Here is a 16,162-nt window from a genome sequence, read left to right as displayed (position 1 = left end):
TGGCCATATCAAAAGCTACTTGAACAAACTGATCTACAGACATGACCCACATCACTATTCAACAAACATTTATTAAACATCCCTATGTATAGAACACTGTGCAGGGGCTAAAAGAAATACAAAGTTTGGTAAATAAGATATATAGTCATCACTCTCATAAAGCTTACGGTCTAATACTGGGCTGGGATGCATTCATTAATAAACATAATATAATAATATTACGCGATAAGTACAAAAGAGAGGTAAGAAGACTTATGACCTACTGGGCAAATAACTCAAATGTAAGGTCAACATGAAAATAAATCAATTAGAATGCGAGAAATATCACTATTTCAGCAAAATCTTGTATTATTTATTGGCAAAGGATGAGATTACTTTTTGTTCTAATTTATGTGACTGTGAAGTTTTCAAGTGCCTTGCTACCCTAACAAGGAAGATCTAAGATGGAGCATAAAAACAATTGTTGAGGAGGAGGAAAGAAAAAGCACTACCCAGCACCACAGAATCTGGAAGAAAACCTGGAAGTCCTCCAAATCAGCCTGTGCCAGAAAAGAAGTCTCTACAACACACCCAGCCTTCCTTCGCCTGAAGCTCAAGGGAAGAGGACCCGCTGCCTCCTGACAGAGTTCGTTCTCCATCTGGAGGCCTTTCCTTGTTAGAAGCATTGTCCTCAACCACCAACCCTAAATTTGCCTCTTGTAACTTCCATTCATTTTTCCTAGTTTTGCCTCCAAGCAGGAAAAATCCAGTCCTTCTTCCAAGCAAAAGGCCTTCAAATTCCTAAAGGCAGTTCTCATCAGCCTTTTAATTGCCTGTTACCGTTTGCAGAGCACTTCAAACACTCATCTGTTTTAAGCCTTGCAACAAGCCTATGAGGTAGATCCTACAGGCATTATCATCCTTACACAGGAAGAAAGGAGGAAAGAAGCTGAGGCTCTGAGGTTTCGATTTTCCTAGGCTCAGACAGCTGGCAAAGGTCAGAGGCAGCATCTGAACCTAGGTCTTCATGCTGCTAAGCCCATAACTACGTCCACTACGTTCCGCTGTCTATTTTGTCTACTTCTGACTCTTCTCTCTTCAGGCTAAAAAAACCCTTTCGACCAGTCCTCAGGGCATGATCTCAAAGCCCTTCATCATCCTGGCTCTTTTGATAATGTTCTAGAATTCTGTGAGGAATTGAAGTTAAGCTCACTGACCTATAGTTTACAGACTCTGTTCTCTTACTCTTAAAAAAAAAGTGGGACATTTGCCTTTTTCCAAATCTATAATACCTCTCTCATTCTCCATGGTCTTTCAGATAATTAACAGCAGACCAGCAACCACACCAGCTCTTTCAGCACCTGATGATGGAGCTCATGTTGGCCTGGTGATGGCGAACTAAATGTGCTTTTATTTTTTCCCTACTTATCAAATCTACCCCTTAGCCGTTTTGGTCCCATCCTTTTCAGTCCAAATGTCATTCTCCCTGGCAGAGAAAACAGAAGAAAAATAAGAGATGAACAACTCTGCCTTCTCGGGTCTGTGATCATTGTCCCATCTGCGCCAAACTGTCAGCTCCAAAAAAAATTGAAAATGGCCCAAAGAACTGCGACTATAAGCATTTTTTTGAATTAAGCCAATGTCAAACAGTCTCATCACAAGTAGGCTGAGAAGTTTCAGACACCCCCTCAGCCAGAAACGTGCACTCTCCTTCCTGTGTAGACAGTCATATGGCAGTTGAGGGCAACCATGGCGTAGAGTACAAGCTCATTTGCAAAACATGAGTATGTCTTCAGATGACAGAAGATCATGAGCAGCACACTACTCACCAAGTGCTAAAAAGCACAAATAAGCCTACAGGAAACTTGATGTGAGACTATTCATATATGAAATTGAAAAGACAACAAATCAGTATCAAATGGAATGGATCTACTGAGATTTCCATACTGATCTACTCTCAACAAAGAATAAATGGCTCATTATCCAGATCGATCAGATTTAGCCTATTAACTGATGTTCTCTATTAAGAAAGCAGCATTCTTCTTTAAAACATGACTAATATAAAAATATGTTTCATAAGAATGTATATGTACAGCCTATATCAGATTGTACGCCATCGTGCAGAGGGAGGGAAAGTGGAAGGGGGAGAAAATTTGAAACTCAAAAACTTATCGAAGTGAATGTTGAAAACTAAAAATAAATTAATTTTAAAATAAAAAATAAAGTAGCAATGGTACTTAAGAAGATTAAGTCAGGAAAAGCTGCTAAATATGACCAAATATATATAGTAGAAATCTATCTTGGAGGTAATATATTTTGGGGATCAATTTTCAATGTATCACTAAGAGAAGATTGCAAAAGAAAGTAAAAGATCACAGATGACACATTTTTTAAACCAAAAAATATATTAGCAACTACCTACCTACTTTCTCATCTCTGTCTGTATAATCTATATGCGAAAAGCCTACCAATACATTTATGGTATTTCTGATGATCACAACATGGAAGCTTTAAGGATTATTTTCCCAACATCTTTGCCATCACACAACTCATTAAGAGATATAGAGGGTAAAAGATCCCTGTTTTTTTATTAACTTCAACTCGGGAACAAAATGTTCCCTTGAAGGCTCTTTAAAAACAAGATTTCTCAGTTAAAATCTGACCAGACTCTCTGACAGATGCAACTGTGGAGATAACTTTGTTCAATATCTGCTCCAAATGAAGTATAAATAGGATTTCCTATCTATCATGAGGTTTTCCAAATTTGCAAGTGACATGTACTAATTTCATTGAGCCTTAGAAGGCTATAAAACTTCTCAACAAAATCCATGCTCTTTCAAAAGATCAGACTATAAAAACATGCATATGATACAGATTACAACAGGTATGGGCAGCTCATTTAATCAAAGTTAATATAACAGTTTTTATACCATTTGAAAGTGATGCAGATAACCAAAACTAAGTAGGAGATTGGGTTGGATTACAATAAGTGGCAACTAGGTGGCACAGTGGAAAGAATGCCTGGTCTGGAGACAAGAAGACCTGAGTTCAAATCTGGCCTTAGACAATTAGCTGTGTGACCCTGGGCAAATTATTTAACCCTGTTTGCCTCAGTTTCCTTAACTGTAAAATGAGCTGGAGAAGGAAAATATCTTTGCCAAGAAAACTCCAAATAGGGTCACAAAGAGTTGGGCCTGACTGAAAAACAACTCAACAACAACACATTTAAACACTGTGTAGAGCTTTCAATGACTGCAAGCTACTTGCTATAGAAGTCTAGATTTTTAACATTAATGTTCTCCAGGTAATATTATGGCATTACAGGGGATAGTGGAACCCAAAGATCTCAGAAAATTCAAAATGCAGGTGACCCAAAAGGCAATGGAAAGAAGCATGGCTGGCCTAAATAGGCTACTGCATATTACCAATGATGTCCTGGGTGTGAAATATGACATAAAAATCACGGAGGATGTATGTGATCAGAAAAGAAAAGTGAAACGGTCAAACACCAAGCTAGGGACAACTGAACGCCTGAGTATTCCACAAGTATCCACAAATATTAAAAGAATTAGGAGTTCTCTAGTACATGAGGTGGAACACATATGAAGGAATTCCTGAAACACACTGTATTAAAATCTCACATAAGGATGTTACTATCAGTATCAATGTTAAGAGTATTCAAAACTGATAATCCATAGATCCAATGAAATAGCTAAAAGGCATTTAGGTCACAAATAATTCCAACATAATTATCATGGTTTTCTAATCACACAAAATAAAGTATTCATGGTTATTACATTTACTGCAATTAGCTGCAAATTGACAAACTACAGATTCTTTGAGATAAGTCTTGCTTCCAAACATATCTCTCTGTGCTCTCCTCCCCCACCCCCAACATGAGTATAAATTCAATTTAACATGTAACTATTAAGGCCCTACTATGTGCAAAAGTGATTTCCTAAACACTGGGAATACAAAGATGAAAAATAACAGTCTCTGTACTTAATGTACAATCTAATAGTGGGAATAAGACAAATACACAAGTATGATACAGAGAAAGGGTTGTAAGAAAATCTGAGGAAGGAGAAACCACTTTTGTCTGGGGGAATTAAGGAAGGCTTCATGGAAGAGGTGTTACCTAAGTTGGGCCTTCAATACAGATGGGGAAGAAGTGTGTTCCAGGAACACATCTGTCTGTACAAAAGCAAGAAGGTGGGAAAGCATAGGCCAAAAATATCATCGAATAGCTAACAGTTTAGTTTGCTTGGAATGTAAAGTTTGTGAAGAGGAGCAGTGTGACATAAGAACAGAAAGAGACTGGAGTGAGACTGCAGAAGGGCAAAATGCCTGGACAGAAGTTTATTTTTCATTCTATAACGGGCAGTAGGGAGCAGGTTTTTGTACAGGTGACACAGCTGGACCTGTGCATTATAATCTATCTACGATGTGAAGGACAGTTTGTAGAGGGGATTGCCTGGAAGCAAGGAGACCATTTATGATGCAATTACGGTCGACTTGGGTGAAAAGTGAATGGAGGGAAGATGCAGAAGTGAGAGAAAATGAAGTCAACAAGACTCATATGAGTCAAAGGGGAGCCCACGCTTAAGCCTGGGTGCCTGGAAAGATGACAGTGCTCTTAACACTACAGGACTGCTGAGCTCTCTTCTAGTGTCACATCTATAATCTCAGGAACAGAAATAAGAAGACGGGAAGTGGCTGAAACAAAAGAACAAGGCAATGAGTTCACTTTTAATTATATTGGTTTGAAGTGACAAAAACGTTTAGGGAAGACACCCAGTAGGCATGAGAAATGTGAAACTTGAGCTCAGGAGATAGATTGGGGCTAGATACCAGTTCTGGGTCATCTACATAGAAGAGATAACAGAAACTTTGGTCGTGGGTAAGATCTCCAAGGAAGGTAGTGCAGAGAAGAAGTGGGCTAAGGATAAAAGGCTTGAGGGGCAATCCCACTCAGAGGACAGGAAAAGAAAAATGAAATCAGGGAAGAAGACTGAGAAGGTAGGGAGCTAAAAGGAGAATCAAGAGAGAGGAGTGTTATGGAAGTGAAAAGAAGAAAGAATGTTATCCAGAATGAGGGATATTGGTCAGCAGTGTCAAATCCTGTCCAAAAATTGAGGAAGATATCTGAGAAATGGCTATTGGATGAGGCAATCCAGAGATCTATGGGATCATCTACTATAGGGAGTTGAGGAGTGTGTAGTGAGGAAAGAGAAGAAGCAAGGGGTACTGCTCTCCCTATTAGTTCGTCAGTGAAAGGGAGCAAAGATAGAGGATAATAGAAGGGATGCATGGCAAGGTCAAGATAAACATCTTCTTAGTACAAGACGGAACCGAGCATAATTATAGGTTGAGGGAAAGGAGTAAACAGAGCAGGAGAGACTGAAGATGAGAGAATGTTGAAATGATCAACGCAACAAGGTCTGGGAGACAGAAGGGGAGGGGATTAAGGGTACAAATGGAGGGGTTTGCCTTGGGAGGCCTAAAGGAGAGGAAATGAAAGCATGGACAAGATGGCAGTCCTTCAACAAAGGAGGCAGCAAGGTCATCTGCTGGGAGAGAGAAAATTAGGGATGGAGCTGGGACCTTAAAAGAGAGGCTCAGGACAGCCACTGAAGAGACTGCGATAGGCAGTTAGGCAGAGGTGTATTAAAGTACTGCTGTGTATCAGGGAGGGCTCAGTTTGCTACCTAACTGCACATGCAGTGAGCCAATCTTCACGGCTTTGTAACTGCGCAAAATTTCAGAGCTCAAATCTTGAAGGCAAAGCTATTTCAAGCAATGAGGAGATGCAAGATGTAAACTTCTCCATAGTGGTTAGGTTGAGGTTTGTTAAACTGAGGGAACAGGGTATTAGAGCCAAACTAATACATTCAGCTATATTTTGTGTCAACCTAAGGGTGAGTCACATCTAGTTGTTAAATACTTATTCATATACTTAGAGTGCAGAATAAAGTTTCATCTTCAACCCTAATTATAGAGGGAATGGTAATCAGATGCAGAAAAAAAGAAACTTGGAAGTAGAGCCACACAAAGAAAACATTTACCAAGCCAAGAAAAACTTTTGGAATGGAAACCAAAGTCCAAAGAACCCCCAGAAATCTCCCCTTACTTACCCTGGGGTTGATATCCATCCCAAATACACTATCCTAAGAGATTTCTCTCATGAAGTCAACAGGGAAGGAACCGAACATTTGTTTAGATAAGGAAGATGGAATTCCTCATTCTTCCTAAGCAGGGGAAGGGAGGCAGGGGGATTTTAAATACCTGATTTCCCTCCTCAACCTTGATTTACACTGTTTACCACTTCCCTCATCTAACAGAAAGTGGTAGTGGTCGTAGATGAGTTAATGTCATTATTTCTTCAATATAAATCGTTAGGAAAACTAGGGTAAGGCTTTCCTGATGTTCAGCATTGACCTTAGCTCAATGTCACCCTAGTCTGGTACTTAGCTTTCCACAGTTTGAATGTTACAAGCATAGATGAGGTGCAGATAAGCTGACACAAGCACAGTGAATATTTTATTGTTGAAAATTACCATGTTACCATATGCAGAGCAAGAAGAAATGAGACTGCTCTACTTATTGTGCATTCACATCTGGAGGATTAAAGGACAAGTGAACAAATGATCAGTTGGGTAAGGAAAAATGAAACAAGAATTTTCTTACAAGTCTTCTAATTTCTCAAAGAACCATAGCAACATGCTCAAGATATTTAGAAAAAAGTTTGTTGAAGCCTTGAACTTTTCCCCACCTGTGATCATATCTCATTGACTAATGAACTACATTTACCTTGGTAAATTGAAAAGATTGGAAAGCCCCTCCATACCCAGGGCTATCTGCCTTTGGCCCAACGCAGTTATCATATGGATATAAGCATAAAAAATAAAAGGTAAAGAAGTTCAAAATTTTCCAAAATTTTTGACCTCTTTAGTGCTGAGTTTCTAGTTCAAGAATTGTCCATTCTCCTTGGGGAGAAGAACAATCCTCAGAAGAAAAACTTGTCATAGTGAGGCTTGCTGAAGAATCATCAAGTGGAGAAGTGAGCTCACTCCATCTGCTCAAAGTGTCCACATGTGCTTTACCCTGAGGTTTTGAACTGTCTCGTGCTAGAAGCAATGTCTGATTGATCAGATACTGTGCTAAACTTAGGTCTTCAGGAACAGAGTTTTTTACATTGAGGTTTGAATCCTGCTCAGACAGCAACTGCTTTAGAAGAGTCCAATCCTGCTCTGCAAAGTGTTGGTCATCTTCATAATCCATGTCTGTGAAATGTGTTTCTGAATCCGTTTTCTGCTCAAAAGCTTCTACAACATCCATCTCATAGATTGGAGAAAGGGTTTTTGAAGGCCGATGTTCATACATGCAGGTTTGTGCCAATGTGTCACAATCATCTATGTCTCCTGAAATAATTCATAAGACTAGACAATGTAAAAACTGCACATGTTGGTTGCCCCCTCAGGGTTTTACAGATCAATATTAACTCAACGTAACAGTGACAATCCAAGAAAGTAACAGAACAAAAAAAGTTTATACAAAATTGACAAAATTTTGAAGCCTTTGTTTTTTACGTAAAAACAAAAACAAAAACAAAGGATGTTGTTTATATGTGAAGTTTAAGCAGCAAAATCACCACTGGTAATTTACAATAAGTTTCCATACTATACTTAGAAAACTTCTGATACAGAAAATAACATAAATCATATAAACACAAACACAGAATGCACACAGGCATCTAATTCTCTACAATAACAACGTAAAGAGAAAAAAAAGACATGGTAATTCAATGGTGACTCTTAAGGCAAATCAATTTCAAAGAGGAGAAACAAAGCATTCCATCCCAAGGCTTATTCATCGATTGCACATGCAAGAGAAGCTGCAGGCAAGGACAAACAAACAAACACAAAAGTCCAACCTGGAGATCACCTGATCACGCGCTATGGTTTTGCTGAACGTGCTGGTCAGCATTTCATTAGTTCTGAATACGCAAGAGCTAGTAGGTAGCTATTGCATATTTTAAACACGGGTCACTAGTTTGAATTACTATAATAATGAAGACAAAGGCAAAAAAACAACTAGACAAGAACTTATCAAACCATATGAAACAAGCCAAAGCTCTTTCATATGTGGTCATTGCTTCTAAATATAATCTCTTTTAGGAAATTTATTTTTTATTGGAAAATTTTAGAATAGAATCAGTGATCCTGAAAGTCTTAATCTCTGTAAAATTTATATAAATTGCTACAATAATGGATATAGTTGTTAAAATAGGTCAATGCTCTTGTTACATTGTTACTATAGTTATTGCACATCCCTCTTAGATATACATTGGCATAGTTCCATAAGCACACTTGATGTAGACCAAAATTTCTACTGATAATCAACAACGCCTGTTAAATTAGACAGAAAATAAATATATCACAGGAAATTGAGTTCTTATTCCTTCGCATAAAATCTCTTAATAGAATGGCTTTAATAATTATCAAAAATTTTTACTAAAGAGCAAATTATCTTTCATTAATATTCCAGAGAAGCAGTAAAGAAACAAACTAGTTGGTTCAGATTTAAAAGAACTTTAAGTTTCATTTAAATTTGAGTTAGTCGGCAAGCAATTATTCTACCTTGCTAAAATGGAGGCCACAACGCCAGACAACTTTAAAATCTGACCGTTAATTTAAGTTTCCTGAAGGATTTAGTGTTTCTATTTCTGTACATTACCTGCAGTGAGAGCAGTATTAGCATTTTCAGTAGAAGCCTGGCAGGTTTCTCTCACGTGACCTTCCTGAGTCAGAACCTGGTTCCAACAGGAGTCCACAGACCAGGCACAGTTGTTCTTTGGTGGGTCTGAATCGGGTTCTCTTTGATGAAGTGCCAAATGACAAGGTCTTTCTTGAGATTTTATTTCACCATCATAAGGTCTGCTGCACTGCTGTGCTTCACTGTCCTCTTCACTCCCAACACTTACATTTGTGTCTTCTGGGAGACAAGGCCCGCCTGCTTTACCCAGCGCATCTATTGCATGATTTTTTCCTGTAGCTGAAGTACCCTGTTTATCTCTTCTTACAGACTCAAATCCACTAGGATCCAAGATGGGGCTCCCATTTTTTTCTAATTTGTCACTTTTTTTATGTTGTTTGCACTCTAAAAAACTATCTTCAATGTTTAACGAGTATCTGGAATATGAGGTTTTTCCATGATGTTCATGAGAAAGACTACCAAAAACCTCAGGAGTCAGGGAATTGATGGAGCGGTGAAGGGAGGCATGAATTTCCCCATCATCGGATCCCAATTCCTCACATTCATCCACGGAAAGTAAAACTGACCTTTTAAAATTTTTGGTTGCAGGAAACTCTCGGCTTTCATTGTCAGCTGCATCTTCAAAAGCCAAATTGACAATTCCTTGGAACTGCTGAGGAGCTGGGTCAGACAAAGGAAATTTTTCTGCAACATTTTCAGCTTCAGATCTTTCATCTTCTGTTTCATCGGCTGAGGAAGAAACCTGGTCTGTTTCCTGAGTAAATGGAACACCTCGTGGAAGATGTTCTTTCTCCTGAGGATGGTCTGCTATCACCCCTTGTCGAGACAAACTTTCAGGCCTTTTCCTAGGAATTTCATCATCACTTGTTGAATTAACTTGGAAAATATCAGAGTTACTTTGCTTTTTCACTTTTACTTCTATCCTTAAACTACTATCATATATTTTCAATTCCTCAGGAGTGCTGGTATCACTGCTACTTCTCCCAAGAAAATCGTGACATAACATAGTGCTGCATTTAGAAATCCCTCTTTCATTTGACCCGTCATCATCCTGAGACCCTCCGGCATCATAATCTTCTGATCTAGGCTTTATGTCATCAGATGAGGTGGTCGCACTACCAGTATCAGATTCAGGACTCTCCCTCTGGTGTACAATGCCTGTACTCAAATTCCAATGACCCACAAAAGGAGTTTCCAGATTTTCATGGCTCTCTGTTGGGTTCGCATCTTTAGGAGAATTTCTTTGTGGTACTTGACTCAAAAAACATCTGTCAGAGACATCTGATATGTTTCCAACATGCTCTTCTTCTTTCATGGAATATTCATCAGGCAACTGACTAGTGATGGTCAGCTCTTCCTCAACAACATTAGATTTTCTTTCATCTCGTACAGGATTAAAAGTAATATTTGTCCTTTCGGAAAGGCTAACTGAAGTACCTTTCTCACCTTTAATATCAGATACATTTATATCCTTTTGTCCCAGATGGCTATCTCTGTCTGATAACATGAGTTTTCCATTTGCTGAGTCTAAATGTTTTTTATCTACAAAGTTACAAATAATTTCACACTGCTGCACTGGACTTGGACTTGAAGTCAAGGATTTTAGAGTAGCGCTGCTATAAAACATTGACTCTGCATCACCACTCCCATCAGTACTATGCCTTGGCACATCACAATTATCTGCTTCTCCAACACCAAGGTATTTTAGGTCATTTTTATCCTTGGAAACCTGTCTGGATTTTACTTCATTTTTTACTACTTCATTAAATTTAGGAACAATCTGAATGCTCATAGGAGGGAGTGACAATTCAGATTCCAGAGTAGATTTATCATTTTCTTCATAATTTAATGGCTTTTGTGGATCAGGTAGACTTGATGATGGACATGCTTCTACACCATTGGTCTCCAACACATGACTAATTGGCAGCCTGTGTTGCTTTTGTTTGGTTTTGTTACTATCATTCACTTGGAATCCAACAGGTTCGATTTTCTGGCCCCAATTTTTTGGTCCATCATTATGTGCGTTCTTTGGGGTCACAGGTGATTCACTTCTTGAAGGCCTCTGGGAAGACTGACACTTAACTGTAGACTGCCCAGAAATGGTTTTCTGTTTCTGGTCTTTACTGTTGACAGTTTCACCTTTCTTTGAGGGCATTTGAGTTTTGGCCATTGTTGTTTTCACATTGGCTTTTGCCAAAGATGCATGTCCTTGCTTCGTGGCTTTTTTCTTAACTATTGGTGTGGAATGATTTAACTGTGTCACATTTTCTTCAGAATGTTTTAGAGAAGCTGTAGATTTTAATGAATTTGGTGAATCTCCTTGGGATCCTAGCAAAAAAAAAGTTTAAAAATACAAAACCTTTCAAACAAAGAATAAAATACAATATTTAATCTTAAATCACTTCACACAAGTAACTAGATTGAACAAAGGCAGAACTGACTGATGCTAAATAAGAGATAACAGGATTTTACTCCCCTAAAAATCACTTTTTTCTTTTCCATCAAATAACCAGAAAAAATCCTAGTCCTCAGTGAAAACTATTAGAATAGGATCTATCTCCCTCCATTTAAGATTTTGTGTTATAATGTATACCTGATTTTTTGACTCACATTGGGGGTGGGTCTTTTGTGAACTTATGGAATACAAGCTTACTTCAGTTTATTCACCTGTTGAAAAAATAGCAACTATTCTGCTCTTGGAAGCTAATTCCCAACTCTAAGGTAGCTCTCATCAAGTTCATTAATACATTAAGACAATGTATGCTGAAATATTAATGAAAAAATGGTGAGGGTGGGATAAATTAAATTGGGGAACTCATTAAAAATTCCAGTTACAATCCCCTCTTCCCTTAATTACAACAAACTTAAATTTGGACATTCAAATTCTTCAGAGTTAGTTTAACATTTTAAATGTTTCATTTAATTTTAAGCTATTACCATGACCCAAATGACAATTTCCATCTCTATTATAATTTAATTCAAATTCATATACTCTGGACTTTATAAGTTGCTCTCATCTACATAAATGTTTAATCCTAAAAGAATAATTCTTTAGAAATTAAGATGCTGCATCTGATTCATAGTTTAGTCACTTTCCTAAAATGGAGAATTTCAAATTAGCACACACTGCATATTCAGGAGAAATTCTCTCCTGTACACTACAGACTCCTTGGTTATGCCATTAATTTAGGCATTCATTTTGCAGAAAGAATTCCTATAAGTATCAATGAAACTTTCACAAACAATACACGGGCAGAAAACAAGGAGAACCTGAAGTGCAGAGTAAGTTGGAAATTTTTCACGATTATTTCATCTCATTTATAAAAAAATAAGACCAAAAAAGGAAAAAAGAAACTCAACCCTCCTCCTGTCCTCCACCTAAATGCAAACACCGTGCTCAGAAGTACAAAGTATAAGTGCCCTTACATATTGTGGGTCTACAAAGAATGGGTAAATAAGAAAGAGTATCTTAATTCAACGGAGAAAAGCAAATTAGAAAGTTTTCTATGGTACTTTGGCTGTGTACCACTCAAGTTCCAAATTGGAGCTGAGCAGTTAAAGCAATAAAACAGTTCATTTTCACAGCCCTTCCACTTTACCTTGGGTTTTAGTAAGACTAGATGGGGCACTCTTCGCTCGTTGTAGGCCTGTAGAATTACTGTGTCCTCTCTTCTTGAAAACTGTTTGGGAGATATGATCACTAGACTCCTTGCCAATAACCTTCGTGGTTGTACTGATAAGAAATAAAAGAAAATAGAAAATATGTATCAAATTTGAAACCCAAAATGTGAACTCCAAAATAAACATGTACATAAAATATATTTTTATCCATAAATTATAAAAACATTCAAGCTATAGTTTACTTCCTTTCTGAAAAGCAAATGAAAAATCCAAAGTCTCATATATTGTCAGTTTTAGAATGAAGATGAAGAGATCAATTCTAAGTACCACAAACTTAAATATACCTTTTCCCCACCAAACTGCCATTTCTTCTAAGTATTGACTTTCTACAAAAAATGCAAATTGTGGACAATATCTAAACAGGGTTCTTAACCTGGGGTCTGTAAACTTGTTTTTAAAAGTGTTTGATAACTGTGTTCCAAAATAATTGGTTTCCTTTGCAATCTTATTTTTTTTCTTTAGGCATTTAAAAACATTATTCCCAGAAGGGGTTTGGGGTTCATAGGCTTCACCAGACTGTTGGGGGGGGTGTTATATGGGAGGTCCATAACACAAAAAAGATAAAAAATCCCTGACATAGAAAATAGACTACGATTAACTTTTAGAGGAAAATAAAAAACTAACATGCTTACATTAAGTATGAATGAAGACTTACCTACTACTTATGTGAGTCTCATGTTCATTAACCCTTTTTTTATTGGAAGCTCCCTCGGCATTCCTTGAAACAGGCCGGGATTTCACTGCTATAAATTAAGTAAACTGAGTCATGGGATAGAATGTGTTAAATGTACAACAATTATATATTGACCAAATTAACTGGTCATAGTTCTAAACAAAATTTAGGATCACAGGACATAGTTTGGAGCTGAAAGACTTTCAAGTTCAACCCACTCCATTCTACAGAGAAGTAACAAAAGTTCTAGAGAAATTAGGGGACTTACACAAAATCAGACTCTGATTAGTGAGTTAAAATTAGAACCCAGATCTCCAGACTCTTAGCTTAATGGGCTTTTTTTCCCCCATAGCCCTTAAAACCAAATAAAGATCATTCAGGTTCACTTTTTCTAGCAATTTCAGCAGAAACTATTAAACAATGAAGGAAGCCTTTCCCCACCTGCAGCAGAACCTTTGGAAGTCTCCAAGTTGCTTCTCATTGTTCGGCTTCCTTGAGGAGAATTACAAGGAGATGGTTTACTGTCAGAAGGCTTCTCTTCCCTTAGAGATCCACCCTCTCTTGGTTCATCCAGGCACTCGATGGGACTTTGTAACTCCACACTGGAACTAGCAGACTTGCTGAGGGTGCCTGTAGGGCCTGAGCACGAAACGTCCTTCCCAGTGGTTTTCTTCAGAGGTTTTGCTTTCGCTGGCACGTTGGAGCTTCCAGTGAGGGTTTTTGGCCGAGCTCCTGCCCCTTTTCCTTCTGGGGTTCTTACTCCTTTTCCACTTACTGAGTTTTTCTGCCCACTTGAGGAGGAGGAAGAACGCTCAGTATCTTGTCGAGCAAACATATCGGTCTTAGTGTTATCATTACTTTCTATTTTAGGCTTTATAACAGCTCTAGGCTTTCCAGAAGCAAGCTTTTCCCCAGTTTTAATATCTTTTGTAATCTTAGACACTGCCTTTTTACTGTCCCTTCCCTTTAAATCATCATGTTTTGAAGATTTATTCACAGTATTTTTATTTATACTTGATGTATGTCCAGAAGCACCTAGCCCATCAGATTTCATTTTCTCTTGATCAGTGGAGGGGTAACTACAGGAGACTTTCTTGTCTTTTCCTCTCCAAGATCTGTTTTTTATATCACTAGAGTCTGAAGTGGATCTATTTTGCTGGAAAGAAGAGAAAACAATGATATAAAAGAACACGCAGCATTTTTAGCTCCCTGACATATAGCAATCTTTCTATTTTAAACTAGCATATACTCAACACTGAGTCTTTCAAAGAAGACAAAGATGAGGAATATTCATGTTTTAATTATGGACTACTTACAACATGAATTCTGCTTTTTTAAGGACATCTAAATCATAGGAATGAACAAAAATTTATCTCATGTTATTTTTAGTCCAGGTTAAAATATTACATAAGAAATGCATATTCACCATTCCCTAACAGACAAGCAGTCAAAGGATATAAATTAACAGTTCTCAGAAAATCTGTAACCAATAAAAACTATATGAAAGAATGTTCCAAATCACTAATAACAAAAGAAATGCAAATCAAAACAACTCCGAAGTTTCAGCTCACATCTAGCAAATTGGTAAAGATGGCAAATGATGGGAATAGCCAATGTTGGGAGGATTTGTCGAAAGATCTGTACTATTGTGTTATTAGAGAAGCTATGAATTGGTATGATCATTCTGTAAAGCAATGTGGAATTATGCAAACAAAAGGACTAAAATGTCTATACCCTTTTATCCAGAAATCCTATTGGCTAGGCATGTAGTTCAAGAAGGTCAACAACGCCAGACAGCTAGGTGGCGCAGTGAGATGCAAATAGATTGCACAGTGGTTAGAGCACTGGCCCTGGAGTTCAAATACGGCTTCAGACACATAATACTTCCTAGCTGTGTGACCCTGGGCAAGTCACTTAACCCCAACTGCCTCACCCCCCCCCCAAAATGGTCAATGACAAAAATGCTCCATATGTACCAAAACATTGACTTCAGTACTTCCAATATAAAATCCTCTGGCATGTCCCCCAACCATTTCAGTTTTCTTACACCTTATACAGCACCATATATTCTTCAACCCAGTAACACTGGCCTGATTGCTATTACGTGAACAAGACACTCCATCTCTCAGCTCTAAGCACTGTCACTGGTTGTGCTCCAAGACTCATTTTCTTCCTCATTTCCACCTACTGGCTTCCTTCAAGTCCCAGCTAAAATCCTACCTTCTACAGGAAGCTTGTCCCAATCTCCCTTAATTTTAGTGCCTTCCCTCTGATTATCTGCAACGTATCCTGTATACGACTTGTCCGTATGTGTCTGTTTGCACATTTTCACCCCCGCTAGACTTTTAGCTCTGGAGCGCAGGGCACGTCTTCTGCCTTTCTTAGTACCCCTAGTGTTTAGCCTGGTGCTTCAGAAATGTTTATCAACTGACTGAAACAAAGATGTCCAATGACTGGGGCGTGATTAAGCAAATTTTGATACATGGATGTAATGGAATATTACTATTCTGTAAGAAATGATGAATGTGATTAATACAGAGAAACATGGAAAGATCTATACAAACTGATGCAGAGTGAAGTAAGCAGAACCAGGAAAGCAACATATAATAACTACAACAATATAAAAGGAAAAAAACCACTGCAAAACAATAAACACTGAATTTGCAAAATTAAAAAGACAAAGTCTGACTTCGAAGAAGAGACATAAGAATATACTTCCCTCATCTCCTTTTCAGAGGTGGGAGTCCATGGGCACGTATGATTGCATAGTAGATGTTTTTCAATGTACTGATTGGTTTTACTGAATTTTTTTTCTTTCATCTTTTATTTTGTTCCTTGTTATAAAGGAGAGATTTTATAACAGAGGGGAGAAGGGAAGTATGCAGGGGGAACAACAACATAAAAACAAAATATCAATACTTATCTAATTAAACATTTTTGTTTTGTTTTGTTTTTGTTAGGAAATGGGGTTAAGTGACTTGCCCAGGGTCACACAGCTAGTAAGTGTTATGTGTCTGAGGCTGGATTTGAACTCAGGTCCTCCTGAGTCCAGGG

General features: G+C 37.9%; 1 protein-coding gene across 4 annotated transcripts in view; it reads right to left on the bottom strand.

The window, feature by feature from the left end:
* Positions 1–6,492: 6,492 nt before the first annotated feature.
* LOC110200206 (BTB/POZ domain-containing protein 8) overlaps positions 6,493–16,162 on the bottom strand; it is a 110,481-nt gene continuing 100,811 nt past the window's right edge. For 3 of the 4 annotated variants that reach the window (XM_020975430.2, XM_020975433.2, XM_020975432.1), the window contains 5 exons: positions 13,550–14,264; positions 13,091–13,178; positions 12,354–12,487; positions 8,716–11,082; positions 6,493–7,400 (listed from right to left, as the gene is read on the bottom strand). In XM_020975430.2, coding sequence (XP_020831089.1) covers positions 6,928–7,400; positions 8,716–11,082; positions 12,354–12,487; positions 13,091–13,178; positions 13,550–14,264 — 3,777 coding nt within the window. In that variant the 3' untranslated portion in view covers positions 6,493–6,927. The remainder of the gene's footprint in view (positions 7,401–8,715; positions 11,083–12,353; positions 12,488–13,090; positions 13,179–13,549; positions 14,265–16,162) is intronic. The other variant, XM_020975431.2, reaches the window with a different exon arrangement.

Source organism: Phascolarctos cinereus, unplaced genomic scaffold (genome assembly GCF_003287225.1).
Source record: "Phascolarctos cinereus isolate Bilbo 61053 unplaced genomic scaffold, phaCin_HiC Scaffold_5;HRSCAF=322, whole genome shotgun sequence".
Lineage (NCBI taxonomy): Eukaryota > Metazoa > Chordata > Mammalia > Diprotodontia > Phascolarctidae > Phascolarctos > Phascolarctos cinereus.
This window is presented reverse-complemented; position numbering and strand designations above follow the sequence as displayed.